The sequence below is a fragment of the Sebastes fasciatus genome, chromosome 12, assembly GCF_043250625.1.
Source record: "Sebastes fasciatus isolate fSebFas1 chromosome 12, fSebFas1.pri, whole genome shotgun sequence".
Taxonomy (NCBI): domain Eukaryota; kingdom Metazoa; phylum Chordata; class Actinopteri; order Perciformes; family Sebastidae; genus Sebastes; species Sebastes fasciatus.
The window spans coordinates 24,149,616-24,169,605 of NC_133806.1; the positions used below are offsets into that span (position 1 = coordinate 24,149,616).

Genomic DNA, 19,990 nt, shown 5'->3' on the forward strand with positions numbered 1-19,990 from the left:
TTGATTAGTCACCACGTGCAAAAATATTATTAGATTGTGAACGACACCAATCATCACTTTGCACACCGGCTATATTTGCACTATCTGTTTATATCATGTTTATAGCTTATTTTGTATATTGTATATTGGTAGAATTTAAATATTTTTTTATTCTTATTTTATTCTAACGTTTTTATCTATTCTTGTTATTATTATACTGTTTAACTTGCACCAACAAAACCAAAGCAAATTCCCAGTGTATACCTCTTACACCTAGCAATAAACACAACTCTGATTCATCTTCTGATTCTGATACAGTACAGGCCATAACTGTTAGGTAACTAAATAATGCAACACCAGGTCTCAATGACCTCATGGTAATACTGAAGAATTCAGCTAAAGGCCTATAATAATAAGGTTAAATATGAAAACTGCTACTACTGGGATATTTACACATAGCCTTTAATAAAAAATAAAAAAAAGCATAATGTTTGTCGATATGACATCACCCATAACATCTGGGCTTCAGCTATTAAAGCATAATCAATCCCTAGGAATGACTCCCACGCAGCCCGCATCAGCACCGCAGTGAGTGAAGCTGCTGCTGCTGCTGATGTTTCTGTGGCGCACACACTAAATTTGGGTGGCGCACAATGCACCAAAAACCCCCCGAAACGGAGAATCCCAGGATATCCCACCCCCCACCCACCACTCGACACGGAATAGCCCTCCTCCTCCCCTCAGTCCTCCTCCCCTCCTCCTCTTGTTTTACCTCCGCCTCTTCTCTCTCTCTCACTATCAGCCCCATTCCTCCTCCTCCTCCTCTCCTTCACGTCCCAACTCGGGAGCGCCGCCGATCGGTCGCCAGGATTTTCCCTTCTCGGCCAAAATGGAGGAGGAGGTTTCTCTCGCTTAATGAAGGGAGCAGCGCAGATTGTATGACTGCTTCAATGATCAGGATTTGCTGATCAATAAATATTGCAAAAAGCTTTTTTTTTTGGAGGATAGCTATCGCTGTTTTCCTTCCGCTCAAGCTATAAACCCAGAGAGCCATGAGCGCAGCAGCAGGAGACGGACTGGATGAGGCTGCGAAGGACGCGGCAGACATAGCGGCGTTTTTCAAATCCGGTAAGTCGAGATAAGGGGCGAGTCTCTGGGAGAGCTACAGTAAAGAGCTGTCGGTGTGATATCACTGGTTTTCTGCACACATTGTAGCCAAAAAATGACCAAAAAAAGCGCACTGACTGAGGGTTTTCATGGTGGAGATGCGTTTACTGCGCGTCGGATGGATGTGCTGGAGAGATGATGCGCACAGCTTGTGGTTATTTACCACATTTTAAGTCCACTGACTTGTCATCTCGCAGCCTTTTGATGACAGCCTGTTTCCTGAAATATGTGCGTTTGATTATTAGGCAGTGACCCCCATTTTGGGTTGGACCCAAGTAGGTGTGGATGGTTATATAGCACGACCACATCTCTCTCAGGGCTTTACGAGTATCTCGACGTTACAGGCTGTATCTATCACTGGGTCGAACATTTGGTAATTGATTTTCATTCTTCAGAGTCGTGCAGATTGAACAATCTTGTAAACGAACATGCATCACTCTTAACCCAGGTCTCTCACACATCTGATGCACGGATATAGAGGCTAGGCCATTGGATGCACAGTGTATGGGCAATAGGTTGCACTCAACGCACTGGGCCTGTCTGATATGATGGCATCATGCTAACAAAATATGGATAGGCCTGCCTACCTTATCGCTCTGCATCCAAAAACATAAACACCTGGTATATATAGGGGGGCTGCACTGCTGCCTGATGTCAGCTGAATAATAATAACACATGGGGGACTTTTGTCCTACTTTGTTGTGATAGTTCTTGTGCCAAACAGCAAAGGTGTAATTTACTTCAGCATTCTTACTCCAATGATAATAATCATTTACCAAGTATATAGTCACATACTGACTTTGTAGTGTTTATATCCCATTCCTATGCTTTTGCTGTGATATTGGCACATCTTTCTAAGGTGTAGCATAACATGTTTTCCCATCATCATGCTGGTTTATCTTGGCTTTTTTTTTCAAACCTGTATAAACAAGCATTTTCTAAGTGTGAAAACAGCACGTTTTAGAGCCGAGACTTTTCAACATTATGTATTTAGATTATTGTTTTCTTAGCCAACACCCTCCTGGATATTAAGCCACCATCCAGCCCCCACACTTGTTATAAAATACCTCTTTAACCCAACCTGACACAGGTATTAAGAGACGTTGTTGTAGCTTTTGGAAGGTACATTTTAAAGCAAAAGTCCAGTGTTTGGAAATATGTCGCCACCATTAGAAAGGGACCACCTCTGATACACACCAGAAGAAGCAGCTGTCTCTCTCTCTCTCTCTCAGCTGTTTCTCTCTGTGACACCTGGTGCCTGGGGGTCTGCTGTTCACTATCTATCGCTGCAGATTGCACACTTGCAGGAACCCACACACACACACACACACACACTCAGACATCATTTGCACACGTCCACCTAAGTACGTATGAATCAATAAATATAGCCGACATGCTTGCATCCACACATACACTTCATGTTTTTTTTAAACAGCCTTTTAAATCACATACTTTCTCCTAGAAATTGCCTCTGCCAGTCAGACTGTTAGGAATGTTGTCAAAGTGGATTGTATTCAAATGTTGCAGTCTCTCTTACGGTTGGTTGGATGCCTGCCAATGTATTTTCCTATAGCTGTGTTGTATCAGGCTGGAAAGTTGGCTCACAGTGAAGTTGGGACTGCTTGGATGTTTATATAGCGGCAAACGCAGTTCATACAGTATTCATGATGGAGACAGAAATAGGTTATGGCCTCAGGAAACTTTTATAAGATACTATTATGAAGAGAAAGCATGGAAACAGTTTCTGGGCTGTTAAAATGGAGAATAGCACTAAATGCAGAGTGAATAATGTTAAATAGCTGAATGTCTCAAGCTCAGATTAGAGATGATTAGAGCTTTGTTTGATTAATGTGGTATAATTTATTTGTAATAGCACACTAAGATGAATATATTGGATAGATGAACAAAATACAAGTCAATACATGTCAATGAATCCATTCACTTAACCACACTTAATGTGCTTTTAATTGGACAATAACCTAATTTAGCAAACTTTTATATTTCATTTATTCAGTTAATTCAAATATATTATTGATCTCATTCATTATCACACATTGAAAACATTTTATCTGTCATTTATTTCTTACTTTTACTCTGTTTTAAGTATTATCAATCTGCAATTTGTTCAAACATGGTATGATATTTCATTAATTTGTTCATATGTATATTATTTATCCCAGTCGTTCCTATAGCCTCACTGTGAAGGACCAGTAGTAATGGCCACCCCGCTCCCTGTAGCCTCTCCAGCAGGCTCCCTAATTGCTGCCAGCTTGTTGCATGTTGAAATCTTGGCACAGAGCTGCTCATCCTAGTTGATCCCAAGCACTTTATTTCTGGGGCTCTGTGTGTGTGTGAGTGTGTTTTGTTTTGCTGGGGCTCTGGATGCACTTTGGTGCCCTAGTTAGTCAGTGAAGGCTAGAATATGTCAGATTCTTCTACTGAACAAGACCTCAAGTCACTGACTGGCTGTGTGAGCTGCTTTGATCACTGGCTAAGAGTCTCACTTAGCGAGACACTAACTTACTGACAGGCTGGATAACCGAATGTGAGTTTAGCTGCAGAGCTGGCTGACTGTTTGGATGATTAAACTGAGATTTCCATCAAAGTATCACCTTTCAAAGTCCTAGTTTTTCTTCACCTAAATCAATGCTATTCTCATCGGCCCTTAAAAATTGATGTCCGTCTTTGCTCGATTATTTTCAGTGAGCAGATGGAGCTCCATCTCTGAGTCCCACACTGATGCTGTGGATCACAGCTCAGCTGCTGAGTCACTGTCCCAGGTTGCTCATGCCGTGACTTAAAGTCCAATCCCAAAATATTGCAACTGGTTAAAGATGAGAAATATTAAGCTGCTATCTTTGAACATTTTGAAGACAGAAACTAAAACAAATCTTGGAGCGTGGAAATACAATAACACCCTCTGTAACTATATTTAGCTGTTTATAAATAGCATCATCGGCTGACTGTTAGACCAATAATATCTGATTCTGGTTGATGATAGCATCCCTTTGTTACCTGTTTGGATTGCGGATTTGGGCTTTAATGAAGAATTCTTGAACGTGAGGCATCACAGCCCAATAACATACTGCTGATTACTCTCAGCCCACGCAAGTCAGCAGCATGTCCCCAACTTGAAATATTGGGTAATTTGTTATCAAGGCAAGTAGCTCATAACTAAATGTTTGCCAAATTATGGAACAGTCACGAATTTTAATAAAATGAGTCTGGAAGTTGTGGTATATTGTTGTCAAATATCTGACAGCAGCACTGACAGCCAGCAACCATGAACCGAGTAAATTAAAGGGGCTTTCTGGAATATTTGGGTGCTGTGTTAATATTGTATGTCTGGGTTTGATTCACTGTCTATTAGGGGTGGGAATCACAAGAGACCCCTTGATACAATATTATCACGATACTTAAGTCACGATACAATCTTATTGCGATTTTAAACATATTGCGGTGAGATATAATGCAATTTATTACCTTTTTTCAACTGCAAATTATGCAGTTTGTCAACATCTGTTTTATCTAATAAGATACCGTTTTCACTCTGTTCATCTCAAAGTTTTCATTCTCATAATTTGAGGTTAGAGTTAGTTAGTTGCCAGTTTTTCCTCGCTAAAATTAAATGGAACTTTGCAGTGTTATTTACCGTTCTTCCAGACAAGCCAACATGACATGGTTGGTACCAATCGAGCATGATACCAGTATCTTCACTCTAGCTTTAAGATTGAGTCCGTTACAAGCTCTGAAAGACAGAATAGCGTCCGTCGGATTATGAAAAGTTTGTGACCCGGTCGCCATGTTGAAAACAGTTGAGCCAAAACCAAGCACCGCCCACCAGCCTGGAGCAAACATTCTCATTTTACAGCTAAAGAGTACACTAAAATAAGTTTCTGAAAACATTTGAGGCGAGAAATAGGCATTACAGTAACAGTCTTGATTCATATTTGATCAGCGCTGCACAGTTTAATCGTTGCGAGTTTCGAGAACAGTGATTTACAGCTGCATTACAGACAGCTCAACTCTGATTGGCTTTGTTTTTGTTGGAACATGATTTTTTTCAGATTATCTGTCTCATGCACTATGTCAGGATAAAGTGACCGTCAAATCATATTTGCTCAAAGTGACCGACTTCAGCTTTAATGTGCAGTAAACTTTTGCAATGCAGAGCTATACTGTCTCTTGCTGATCATATCTTCATGCCAGAGCCATTAGCTCCACTTGAACTAAAATCCTGTGGACACCCAAGTGATGCATTACATCAATATATTGGAGCATTATGGACAGAGCCATCTTGGCAAAACCCAAAATAACATTTGTACGCACGATAGTATATTTTTTACAAGGTATTAATTCATAGATAGTCTCTTGAGTGGCGTGTAATGAAGTTACCGGACCTCTGCAATAGCATTATTGTGCAGAACTGCACTGTGAAACTCAATTGACATAAAAGCAGCCCGATGTACTGTATGCTGGAACAAGATTAAATAACTGTCCAAACAACTTGCATACAGCCGTATCCCCAGTCATAACTACGCTGGTCATAAGACAGTGGTCATCAGTCATGGAGTATGGGGCATAGGGTTGTTGCAAAGATCTACTGTGCAAGTAAACTGTGAAACACACACACACACAGTACTGTAAGAAACTGGCTTCTAGTCGACTCATTACTAATGCAGACAGGCTTTCAACTCTACATGTATGAGTGTCTTTGCACTGCAGTCTGCAGCGTTAAATAATAGATTTTTTATACCAGTAGAATAATTGATAGGCTGGAGCATAAGTGATTACCTATGCTTTGTCATTTAACTTCTGTTGGAAGTAATCATGAAAGACCTGTATTGCAGGTTGTAAAACCCCTAAGCTTTTTAAAATTTGACTTTAACAGTTGGCCTGAAAGTGCAAGCTCAATTTAGACTGACAGCAAATTGAAGCAAAAACAAACAACTAAATAAACCCCAATAATGTTGTACTTCTTCATGTATGTTTTATTTATAATAGCTTGTCGTTCAGTGAATCTTGCATTGAGGATAGAAATAAGACATTAGCATTAATAATGGCAGTGTCAGTATCGACAACGCAGTGAGGCATTTCGCTCTGAGCCCAAAGAGAACCCACTGACCTGTGCCAGAGCAGTCTGTAATGAAAGCCAAATCACTGAGCAGTGATTCTTCAATTTCTTCTTGTCATAGTCGATGAAAGCATAATGACCTAATGTTATCCTGCATACTCAAGCAGAAATCTTATATAATCATGTAGATGAGGAAGAGGACTTCAACAGGCCATGCAGTATGCATCTTATAATGTATGGTAGACAGTACTGATAGAGAGAGAGTGGGAGGGGGGGGTGAATGGGAAGGCGAATGTGTACTGAGAGGAAGAGTATAGACAGAGAAGTAAAGTCAAGAAAGTAAATGAAAATATAGAGGGAAAAGAGAGTGAGTTTCAGAAAGAGAGGATATGACATACTTAGAGGGACAAACAAGCCTTCACTCATCAAATTATAGAGCTGAGGCTTGGGTGGAGCACGCCCTGCAAAATGTAGGCTACTCTGCTCTCCATGAGGCTGAAACCTTTCGCTTGCATCCACGGGCAGCCTAATTGGCAGTTGGTCAGAGTTAAAGACTATAAGCTTAGATTGGCATTGCCTGCACTGCTAAATCGCCTCGGCCCACATGCACAGTCGGCTATCTCACATATTCAACTCAAGGAGAAAGGGAGGACAAGCGTGAAAGACATATAAATCAATATAGTTATTGTAAAATAAAATTACAACATAAATGTTATTATAAAGCAATACCTGCATTGGCAACCAAGCTAAGCTGAATGTAACACAACTATCAGGCTGATAGGTTTGATTGTATTGGTCAGTATTTTAGTTCACCAGCAGGATTGTAAGCACATTCTTTTGCGATCATCTTGGTAATACTTCAATCCAATACATCAATAATTCTCAATATGACAAAGAAAACGAATGGCATTGTTTGCACGTGTGAAAAGTTACTCTAAATCAAATGGTTCCAAAATTGTGCAAATCCAACAAAAATAACTAGATGTCATCATGATAATCATGTGCTACGAGTGGTTTGCCTTCAAAATAAGAGTTCTTGCTGCAGGAGCGCCTCGGTAGCCGAGTGGTTACAGCGAGCGTAGGCCATATAACCGCAACGTCCCGGGTTCAATTCCTGCCTTGGGACCTTTGTTGCATGTCATACTCTCTGTACCCAATTTCTACACTGTCATCTGCCAAATAAAGGCAAAATACAGGGACATAGCAAAAAGGACTGTTGCATACTGTAAATCGTTGTAGCTGTGACCCATGGCACCGCACAGTAAGATGTTTTCATTTAGTAAATAACGGCTATATATAAAATGTCTAGGTTTAATCTAACCTGAATATTTCAAACCACATTGAATACACAACTCAATCAACATAAGCAATAGCATTTTCTATATCTAAATATATGAAAGCCAGTTAAATGTGCTAATAAACAAATCAGGGTTCTGGTGCGGACGTGCCTGAACTTCTCTTACAAAAGAAATCAATGTTGGTCTTAAAATCATGAAATACAAATGGCACATCATGGCTATAGCAGCATACAAAAAATTTATTCCATGCCAGTGTATAAACTCATGTGAGTGAGTTTATATAAAAAGCCTACTGTATGCTCCCAATAAGGACCAGATGTTGGGATGCTTGCTGCTCTTCTCTTGGTGTTTATTGCAGAGTTTTATGGAGAAGACGATCAAGAAGGTAGCACGGCGAGGCAATTACCTATTTTACAGCCAGACCGTGCTGATCGATCTCATCAGAGACTCTCGACCTTTTCGAGAGACTCGTAATACACTTTACCGACATGTAACCCCCCTCCATCTCACCAAACTATTGATTGTTGTAAAATGTCATGCACATCTATACCAGGGGTCACTTTGAAGACACACAGACAGACAAAGACCAGGGGTTTCTTTTAACACAGAGGAAATGTGCAGACATTTTCCAGTTAGATTGAACTCTAATGAAGCTGGTCAAATATTTGAGCTTGTCATCATTTTCTGGACAGTTTGAACTAAATATCAAGACATACCTGAGCTTAACTTATACAGTATATGCTACATTTATTCTGCATTGTGCATATGCTAAGAGAGATCTTTCCCATCATTTAATGTAAAGCGATAACTAACATACTATTATGCATGGCCCTTAACTTTATCGCCTAAAACTAACCAAAGTAGTAAAATCGTCACTGCTGATAAAGATTTTTTTTTTCCAGACATCATGTTTAGGATCAGTTCATAACACACGATATACCTGAAAGATATTGGCCGGTAGCCTTATGTCGATTATCAGGAATTCCAATACGTTGGTAATGTGTTTGTAGGATGGGAAATGTAGCCTGTGGGACACCCTCATTACTTCACATACACAACGCACACACATGCACAGAGGTATAAATCACTACATCCCACCCATGTCGCCTGGGGCTCTGGAAGCAGGGAAGAGGGGGATGGAAGAAATGGGAGTGAATGAACGAGGGATGGAAGCATAGGAGGATTGCGGGGTCGTAAAAATCGGCTGTGGGCTGGTCTGTGTGTCTCCTGCAAATCCCCCATCTGATAAGAGAGAACCCTCTTGTCAGTCAACTGCAGACTCCCTCTCATTCTATCCTTTTTCATTCCTTTCATCGCCTCCTCCACTCCTCTCCCACACAGCCCTCCATCATTACCTCATACCTTGCCTCTGCTCAGGGCTGTCATATATTCAAATAATGATCTTGTTTTGTAATATCTGCTCTCCTGTTTGCGATTCTCACCGCAGTGAATGCCTTCCTTCTCTTGTGCATTTAGTAAATGAGACATCCAAACACAGGTTATTCAATTTACTCAGTGGCTGCTTTGACATGGATTCTAAAAGGAGAGTGCCAAGTTCACTATCATCCAAAAAAAAAAGCATTTTCACAGTATTATGTCAGTTTTGGGAACCTAAAGAGTTTTTAACATTGCTGGAGACCATCAACATATATTAATTCACTTCCTCAACATTTCTCCTCTCTCCTATGTGCCCCTTCAGCAGATGTTTCAGTCCTCCCCGTCTGTCACAGTTCCTCCCCAATCTCCTCTCCCTTTCCCTACAACTTAAACCAAGAAAGCATCTGGATCTGGTATATGAAGTTGTAAGCCTCCCACAATGCTTTGTGCCTCCTTTGAAAAAGCACATTAAAAAAAGCAGCCACGGACTCATGAGGCCTGCCCCCCTGGAGCTCTGAGACACACACAGTTTTTTAAGAACTTCTTAAGTCAAGTGTCAGGATGTGTATCACTTTTTCATTCATGAAGTCGGCTAGTGAGTGAGCCAGTTCCTCTCCTTGTGTAGACTGAATGTTTTTTCCTCTAGTTTTAGAGTGTTTTGCTATAGATGTTGTGTGATGTTGATAGTTTGTCTATTCGTTTCACACATATAAAAAGACAGTAAAATACAATTCACATGAAAGGAATGTAAAAATATGTGTGAGGGTGTGGTAGAAACCTATAATGGCTTATATAAAAACCATACCCAAAGGACATACAATAGGTGAAACTATTAAAGAAAAAAATTACCAGTACATTTTAAAAATTACCGTTTAAAAAATTTCATATATAAATATATAGAGTGTAAAGGGTAGGCGTAAAGTTAAAAAACAACAACAACAACAACAACAACAACAAAGAAGCAGGAATAATTGCCATATTTACAGTTTCTAAGAGTCATCAGTTTTTTCCAAATCAAATGTTTTTTTGTCAGCAGAGCATTTCTAAGTCTCTTTTTATAAATAGACAATGACACAGAGAAATCCATTAAATGGACAGTTTCATTCCATAAGATAACTCCACGAAATCTGACCACGGGATGTTTTATACAAAGGAAGATGACGATTCTCAGCCTGTCTGGTAATTATGGAATTGAGAGTTGTTAACAAAATAATATCTAAAACAATGAGGTAAATATGCATCTTTATATCTCGCATTAAAGACAAATATACAGGTTTGAAGAATATTGATGTCAAATATAGTCAATAACTGCAAGTGGTGTATTTTGTATAACAGCATCCAAAACAGTTGACAATCTAATAAACTGTTTCTGTAGCAGCAATGGTTTGTTCCGATAAGTTGGGAAAGTACTTGCCCATACAATGTTACAGTATGTTAAATATGGATAAATTAAACTATAATATACTGTAATGTTAACAGACATTGTGTACAAAACCTCTTATTTTTCTCAGAATCTCAAGAGACTTGGTGACCTTATTGCAACCAAAAACAACCTGATTTCTTCAAGAGAGTTTGTCATCTATCAGAATACCTAAGAAACATGTTGATAGAACTTCAATTATTTCTTCATTATGAATATGGAGTTTAATTTACTCACTATCATATTTGTCATTTCCTGAAAATAACATGAACTTAGACTTTTTGACATTCAATTACAACTTATTTGTTTGAAACCATATTGAGTACTTGTGATTTAGTTCACTAATGAGAGTTGTCAAATTTCCTTTTGAGGCAAAAAGGTTGGTGTCATCTGCAAAGAGCAATGGGCAATAACGTTCAATAACTCATGCTCAGAAGCACACTTTCTTGCAGATGTCCATCTGCATCCTTGCAACTTCAGACACCAGACCCATGCGCTTCACTGTACTTCTCTGCATTAATGACATGTTTTACTTTTTTTAGCAGACAAGCCAAGGTCTTACTTCAGTCAGTATGAAAACAAAAAAATGGAATAAAGCAGAACATGGACTAAAATCAAAGCACAGCCTGCAGTGTGTTTGCATACATGTGTGAGCTTGTGTGCTGCCTGAGACTGCTTGTCTTCTGTCAACAGCTGTGCTCAGTCTGTCCAACAGGAATTGTGTAGTCTCTCTTTCTCTCACAAACACACACACACACACACACACACACACACACACACACACACACACACACACACACACACACACACACACACACACACACTCTGTAACATTCCCTCTTGCTTTGAAGACAGCAGCAGGCTCTGATCCCTGTCGCGTGAACAGTGCCAACCCAGTGCTCCTCTGGCTTAGGAGGGCTAAACTGCTCCTTGGCCTCTCAGGCTTCGGATAAGATAGGTTGAGGATTGAACTTCACATCCCATCCTACTGTACTGGCTACCGTTAACATTGCTAATGTTTTAGGAGAAATACTGCCAGTTGCGTTGAACTGTAGTGTTGCTGCTAAATGTTGTTTATTTTGTTGTTTTCTGGCAAAAATGTGTCACCAATAAAACACTGAATGTTTGCACATCAAAGAAAATACAATTTATTTGATATTTCACACTTCACTACTGTAAGATGAACCCGTGAAACAAAGTTCACATTTATTTTCACTTTGAAGAAACGGGCCCTTAACTTATTTTGACCCCAGGTTTTCAGCTTGCGAAATCATCCTCCCTAGGAAGGAAGTTACAGATTTTATTGTTGTAGTCTGAATAATGTGACGTCATATCCGTTCCGTATCCGTCAACCAAAACAAACTGCAGCGAGGAAGTACAAAACAGCGGAAGGTCCACCTTGATATGACTTGAACCCTCACATATTTGGGTTGCTGGACATGTTTTATAAATAATGTCTGACAATGACTGATATAAATTTGACTTCAGGACATCTCTGACTACATACATGCTGAAAATCAAACATTTTACTGTAGTAATTTGGATATTTTTCAAATTAAAAGTCCCCAGAAGTGTATGATTCAACTTTTTCCCATGACCTAGTGTTAAAAAAGTTAACAAAAATAGCAATAAATCGTAATATCAAATCGCAATACATATTGAATTGGCACCCAAGTATCGTGATAGTATCGAATCAGGAGATAAGTGTCCCAGCCCTACTGTTTTCCACCTATGAATATTACATTCCTCATGTTGACCCTGTGTTGAAACTGCAGGAACAATTGTCATGTTTTTATCAGTAGTTAAATAAAATAGAAATCTGAGTTAGTTAGTTACCCTCACAAGGTAGATTGAGTTCAGATGAGGAGATTTTTGGAGAATGCTTAGTAGTTATTGTCCTTTATTGTACTTTATCACAGCTTGATCTTGATCATGACTACAAGGGAAAGCTCCATCACTTGTCTTTGACCCTGTGAGTTCTTTCTGTCGCCCTATTTGGTAGAAGATTACTTCTGCCTTCCCTCCTTTAGTAGTATCTAAACATTCACTATAGTGAAATTTGTAACTTCCCTCATGCACTTTTCCTTAGATTCAAACACATCTTGCAAACAACGAATAGACGCCAAACACATGTAAAGCCTCAAAACTTCTGTAAGAGGATGAGCACTCTTCACCGGACCAAACACTTTATCTGTACTACACTGTATGTAACACGAAATGTACAGTGTGTGAACAGGTGCTCTTTGTAATCCTCGTTAGGCAGCAGCATATGCCAACCTGTTCTTTTCAGAACGGCAGCCAGGAGAAGTCAGAGCGAAGAAGCGCTAAGCTGCCCCTGTTCCTCATTCCCTGCCTCTCCTCTCTGTTATCTCGTGCCACTATAGCGTCCTACTGATCAGTGACGCGCACAGAAGGTTCATCAGTCCGCTGCCAGATACAAGATGCATGTCAGTCCATATTTAGAATCCTTTTGAGTCAGGATATAATTAGGGCTGTGTATTGGCAAGAATCTGGCGATACGATACGTATCATGATACAGTGTTAACGATTCAATATATTGTGAAATATTGCGATACTGTAAACAAGGCGATATATTGCGATCTAATTTTAGGAAAACGGTCACAGTATAAAGAGCACACCACCATAAAATCTGAGTAGAAGAAAGTCACTATGTGAAATGGCTACTATGGGAACTAACATCATTACACATGAATACATTTGGACTCATTGGATCCACAAGAGTCTCAGCTTTCCAGTGATACCCAATTTATGCAATTCTAAAAGTGTTTAGGGACCCCAGTATGCAGAAATATTCGAAAACACAATTTTAGAATCGGCAAATTCTTGTTTTTTGCCCCAAACTGCATGTGATTATCATAAAGTGGGCATGTCTGTGAAGGGGAGACTCGTGGGTACCCATAGAACCCATTTTCACTCACATATCTTGAGGTCAGAGGTCAAGGGACCCCTTTGAAAATGGCCATACCAGTTTTTCCTCGCCAAAATGTAGCGTAACTTTGGAGAGTTATTTAGCCTCCTTCGCAACATGCATGTATGGCATGGTTACCAGTTGGTACCGATGGATGCCTTAGGATTCTACGTATTTTCAAAAGTTTAATTAAAAATCAATCCAGCGTTTTGGAGAATCGATACAGTTTCACAAAACATAATGTCGTGATGCTCATGTGTATCAATATTTTCTTCCATATAATTATTATTTATTGTCAGGTTTAATGTCATTTGCACACAACACTTCTCATATCAGTTCTCTATTTCAAGAAAAAGAAAGTCATAATGCCTTCCTTATTTATGTATGAATTCAGCTGAAAAGAAGATTTGAGTGGTGAATGCTGTGGATTAGCAGAACGTCCGCAATGAGTCAGTCGTCATTAATTAATCAATCCTGAATTGATTGTGATGCCGAAACTGACGTCACTGATCCCAGCACTGCAGCTCAGGCAGGATCCAGTTTTGCCTCTAATGTTGCAGGCTTAGACTCTCAAGCAGCAGACACACCGCTCTGCTTTTTCACAGCGCTGGTTGAATATTCTTAACATTTCATCTCCCTGAAGATGATTCCTCAGGCATTAGAGATACAGATATCTACTGTACTTGGTGTCTTTAAATGATTCATTCGCTTATCGGCTGGTGTGCCGAGAGTCATGCACGAGTCTGTTTGTGTTTATCTGATGGTGTGTGTGTGTGAGAGCAGAAGGTAAAGAAGATAAAGAGCACAAGCACCTATAGTCTCGACATTTTGAATATACAGTACAGCATGCAATATATGTGCATTTTTACATGTATGTGAGTGCACATTTACACTATGTGTGTGTGTGTTTGTGTGTGCATCTGTGTGCATCATGTCAAATGGTGTTTAATCTCAGTGAGGGACTATCCAGATACTCCGATCAAAGAGCTGCTCCACAATTGCTCACTCTCTTATGTGTACTCTGTAATCACAAACTTCTGACACTAAAACGTGGTGAAGGTTGTGGTACTGCTCTAGTAGGTCACAGGGAAGTCTTTTTTACTCTTTATTTCCTCTATTAAACTTCTTTCCTCTATTTTCTTTGTGTCTCTTTTTAGATTGCTCTCTTCCAAAATGTGACTCCAAACTGGATGGCCCAGGTCAAACCTCAGGTAAGTCTGATTGTCACACAGTCATGGGGAACCAATCAGGAATCTCCTTCCAGAGCAGGACGTATGCACATGATCTGTTTATTGCCCGTGCTTAACATCCCTGTTTGTGTGTCTTGTCGGTCATGTCAGGGATTGATTAGGAAAAGGGTTGCACTTAATCTTATTTGTCCAGTATCCAAATAGAATTTCAGTTGAATTTGGGAACCAAGGATTTTCATGTTAAGGGAAGCTTAACAGAAGAGGAGAACGGCTGTTGCAGCAAAAGCAAGGCTGGAATGCTCTCCAGTACAGCAGTGTCACTCACATACTGTATGTATTTATGTGAGTTAGAGTGAGACTGAGCTGTAACATGAAGAACACCATGTACCATGCCCACTTTAAGTAAAATAGCGTGTTCCATCAAAGCTCTACTGCGTTGAATCCCATTAGACTCAAGCTCTTCTGTGGCATCAGCTAGCAACCATGACCTTGTGGGTTCAAATCCCTAATACCCCCTAGGACCTACATACTAAAAATACACCAAGTCACTCTCTCCAGGGTGAGATGTTTTTGGGTATAAACAGGGCAGTTAAGTGGCCCTTATACACAAATGAATGTGGGCCTGGTACCCTGGGCATAGATTATTCAGTTTAAAGCTGAAGTAGGCGAGATTGGAGCAAATATGATTAAAAAAAGTTATTTTTATAAAACGGTCGCTTTATCGTGACAGTAGTACATGAGACAGGTAACCTGAAAAAAATCATGTGCCTCTGTGTCCTCCGGTGCTCCTAACGGCATCTGCAAGATTTCACAGACCGGAGGAAAACAAGCAGTAAGAGCTGATCTGAGGTCTGCTATCTATCTGCTGTCTATGAGAGCCGGCTGTCAATCACTCGCAAACTCCGACCAAACGGTCAAAGTAGGCCGCGATGATCAAATATGAATCAATATTATGTTACGTTAATGCCTATTTCCCCCCTTTAGATGTTCTCAGAATCATCTTGTAGTGCGCGGTTTAGCTGTAAAATGAGAAAGTTTGTGACGCGGTAAAATCTGGTGAAGGAACGTCAAGTTCCGGTCACATGACCGGAGCACGGCCAATAGGAACGCTCTCTCAATGAAATGACCTGTGATTGGTCAAAGTCTCCCGTCACGGGCTAGATTTTTAAAGCCTGAAAACAGAGCCATGAGGAGATGCAGAAGTCTAGTTTTATCTCAGAACACTTGAATTACAATATGCTGAAAGGTTATTATGGAATTTTTGCCCAATGATGCCAAAAAATATACTGCGTACTGCAGGTTTAATCTCCCTTGGACTAAAATGCATCGTACGTGTTTGGAAATTTTGATTTAAATTGAAAGGCTTGGTGTAATCTGTGCCAGGAAAGCTGGCATACAGTGGCAGAAAGTATGTTTGAGTTGTCATACCAAGAGTGAACACAAAAAACTATTTTAAAGATTCTCTTTCTGCATGTCATGTGAGTGTTGCAGTATTTAAGCCAGAGGAGAGTGTCAGGGATGGATGGGACACACATCAATTGTTGTGATCTCTCAGCAAACATCAGTAGATAGTGTTCTATTTAGCTCTGCGAGCCCCATGTGGTTGACACAGTTTTGACCTGATGTTTTCCAATTGGGTCATTCAGGGATGAAGATTTTACAAGACTGTTTTCAATTGACAGCTTGGCTTATTATTCCTACTTGCCAAATTTTGAATGGGCGTCAATGGGAAATGATTGGGACATGCCAGCCAAATCCTGTGCACAGGCTTTTTGCCCAAAAAGCCTTGGAAGTTCATCCCTGAAATCCCCAAAAAATGAAAGCTTCAGTGGTGTCTTTGTATATTTTTCTGTTGGAATCGGGCAGACATTCACAAGCTGCTCACAGTGAATCAGAGTAATCAGGTTGTACTTGCCACTTATGGCTGATTTCAGACCCGTTCTTTTCCTGTCCATTGTTCATTTTCAATTACCCCACAAAATTAACTTTCTGAATTAACTGTCGATTTAGCAAATTGCCTGAAGCATTCCGTTGCACTGTAACGTGAAATTGCAGGTGTGCAAAGTCCTCTTGGAAAAAAATGAAGACTAATGCATCTTTCACTTACTTATTAGCTGATCTGGCACATTCTAAACATGAAGTGTGCTGTAGGCCAAAACAGAACATTTATTGTTTGTCCTTGTGTGAATGAAGGACATGTGTGGTTTGTCTGAGTGTGTGTGTATCTGGGATAGTGGATGAGTGTACCCCCTCAGCAAGGCTGACTAAATATTAAAATATATACACAGATTTTCGGGCTATTTTTGAAAGTATTTATTATGTGTTTCCCTGCTCCCGACCATCCTGTATGCCTTTTCAGAGTTTTCCTCTCCTTTTTCTACAATAGCTGCATGTGCTCGTCCATATTGTTGTGAATTTTTGGTCTTGCTTCCATGAGATGTGCTGATTTTAGATTCGTTGTTGCTTCCTTTCAAAGGATTTGACATAACCTCAACTGGGTATTTCCTGTTTTTTAAGCTAAACTTGGCTTGTTTGGCCAACATGTTTTGAGAAACATTGGACTTTTCAGGGCTTAGATTTGTTTTGTTCACAACTCTGTGTGCTGGTGGGAACTCAAAGCTGTGTGTGTATAGAGAGACTGACTTGTCTATGCGGGTTGATGAGTTAGCAATATTGTATGACAAGGTATCCTGATATAGAAAATAATGGTTGAAGCGAGGTGAAGAATGCCAGAGAGTTGGCATTTCCTTACCAAGTCACCAAGTCAAATCAGTTAGTTTAACCTGTTTCTATGGTTACTTGCAGCCCTATATACGTAGGCTGAGCAATGGCTTAGTGAATCTGCAATTACACTGTTAGAATCTGTTGGCCAAAACAAAGCTACAGTAGGCAGTACTAGATAACTTGCCCAGAATTAAGACAATACATAGAGCCATTTCTGATACAACTGCAACAAGTCTTGATGTGCAGGTTTTTTCATTATACATATGGCAAAAAAAAAAAAGAAGGAAAGAAGCTGAGTGAATCATAACGATCGGTGGTCCCAGACTAATGATGTAGGTTTATAGTGTTAGGTGAAAGTACAAATAGAATTCATGCTCAGAGCTGGTAGCCTGTAGGCCTTACTGTACAGTGCTGAGTGATGTCTAGATTCAGCCCTGTACCAACTTCAACCTTTCTACCCACATCAACCTGCCTCTCTTGCTGATGTGTCAGCACTCATCTGTTCTGCTCATGTCACATAGTGCCACAGGGGCCTTGCATCTAAATATGGACGCTTTCATTTTACACACATACACACTTACAACACAATGTATTAATAATGATAAATATGCATTAATTTGAAGTTGCACTACACTACCATATCTAAAACTGGATGACCTCTGGACATGCAATCAGACTATAGCTCGCACACATTTTAATAAGTACATATGATTGATAGAGGAGAAAATGAAAAAAGCCTATAATCTGGATGTGTTTTGTAGAATACACTTAACCACCAAAATCACAAGTGTCCCAAAAAACACTGTTGGCCTGCATATGGATTTACAGACTAAGCATGCTTAGAGTAAATAGTTGGACAGCTCCCCAGATATGCTCTCGCTCTCAGTCCAAGATAATCTGCAACAGTAGCCAACTGCCTGATCAGTTAGGATGATTCTGATCTCTTGCTGTACTGATAATGCTTAGCATGCAAAGTATGGTGAATTAGATGAGAGCAATTTGCAGTCCTTGTCTTACTGGCGGAAAATAGATGAATATTTGAACATGGGCAGAGAGAGAGATAGATAGATGGGGAGCCTTCTCCTCTCATCTCCTCTCCTCTCCTCTCCTCTCCTCTCCTCTCCTCTCCTCTCCTCTCGTCTCCTCTCGTCTCCTCTCGTCTCCTCTCCTCTCCTCTCCTCTCCTCCCCTCTCCTCTCCTCTCCTCTCCTCTCCTCTCCTCTCCTCTCCTCTCCTCTCCTCTCCTCTCCTCCATATGTTTCTGTTCAGTTTAATTCAGCTGTGAACTCAGTCTCTCATCTCTGCCCATACTGAGCTCGCTGTGTGGTTCCTATTGAATTGGGCTTTGAATGCTAACCATGTGCACTGCGGGTAGACAAGCAGGCAGGCATGCTCACTCAGTCATACTCACACACACATACACACACACTTCTAAGCAGTGGAGGAAGTGGTTTTCTCTGGAGTTCATTGGATTTTGTTTTTTTTATTCTCCCCTGCAGAGGCCCGGTGGGGAAGACTAAACTCTATATGGTGATTGTGGATGTGGTTGTGTGTGTTTGAGTGAACTTTGTTTACTCACTCTCTCTTTCTTTCCCTCTTTTCTCTCTTGTTCCAGATCTTTTTTTCTCTCCTTCAGGTGCTTTCTTTATTTTTCACCTCTGTATTGTGATTTTTTTTACGTCTTTGAAATACATTTTTTAATGCCAGAATCAATATATTTGCTTCATTTGAGGTCCATGCGGAGTTAGAAAGAAGTTACCACTTTTATTGTTATATAGTATAGTCTGAGTAACGTGATATCATATCCGTTCCGTATCCGTCACCAAAACAAACCACAGCGAGCCGAAACGAGAAAATACAAAAACGGCGGAGAATCTGCGCGGATACGACCTGCACCCTCACATGTTAAATCCAAAGTGGTTAACACTACACATCCAGTAAAGAATGGAAACACTTTTGGTTTCACACTTTGCCAGTAAAAGCAGAGCTAGACATCACGGCTAAAGCTGCATGCTAACTCTGTCATGGACAGGAAACGTTGCGGTCAAGACAGCCGTCACTCGCATGTTCGTGGTCAAATCAGCCGACGCTACAACTGTAGAGCACCCATATACTGACATTTATGTGAAATGCATTCAAAAGGCCCTGATGGAGCTGACCATGGATGTATAGAGAGAACGGAGCTGACAGGAGAGCTAGAAAAGGACTTGGCGAAGTTATCGGAAGTATGCACGTGTGACTATGTCTGGTTTTCAAAATAAGGTGTTAACAAAGGGAACTGTATATACAAAATATATGGAAATAAGATTGATTGGATTATATTCACCAGAAGTATAACACATTAATGTCCCTTATTAATTAAAAAGAAAATGTCAATAATTTGTGAAGGAAACATCTTTATTCTTTGATTTTTGGATTGCTGGAAAAAAAAAATCCCTGACAATGACTGATATATCTGACTTCAGGACATCTCAGACTATATACATGCTGAAAATCAAACATTTTTACTGTATCAATTTAGATATTTTCCACAGTAAACATATTCCCATGGTCTAGTGTTAAAAAAGTTAACAAAAATCGCAATAAATCTTAATATTGAATCGCAATATCTGTAGAATCGCAATACTTAAAAATCGCATAATACATATTGAAACGGCACTAGGTGTATCATCCCAGCCCTAATCATTTGTGACATGTATGCAGAGAAATATAAAATGGGAGCAACAAAAGCTCATAACAATGGTGAAAACAGGCAGATGATGGAGGAAAGAAATAAGTTGAAACATATACTGTACAATATATAGCTATAATTGAGTTTACAGTTCCATATCCT

At 40.0% G+C, this 19,990-nt stretch overlaps 1 protein-coding gene across 4 annotated transcripts in view; it reads left to right on the plus strand.

The window, feature by feature from the left end:
• Window positions 1-798: 798 nt before the first annotated feature.
• The window catches only part of triob (trio Rho guanine nucleotide exchange factor b), a 128,765-nt gene continuing 109,573 nt past the window's right edge, over window positions 799-19,990 (plus strand). For 2 of the 4 annotated variants that reach the window (XM_074654232.1, XM_074654233.1), the window contains exons 1-2: window positions 801-1,107; window positions 14,402-14,455. In XM_074654232.1, the coding sequence (XP_074510333.1) occupies window positions 1,032-1,107; window positions 14,402-14,455 (130 nt within the window). In that variant the 5' untranslated portion in view covers window positions 801-1,031. Of the gene's footprint in view, window positions 1,108-14,401; window positions 14,456-19,990 lie in introns of all 4 variants that reach the window. The other 2 variants (XM_074654237.1, XM_074654235.1) reach the window with 2 other exon arrangements.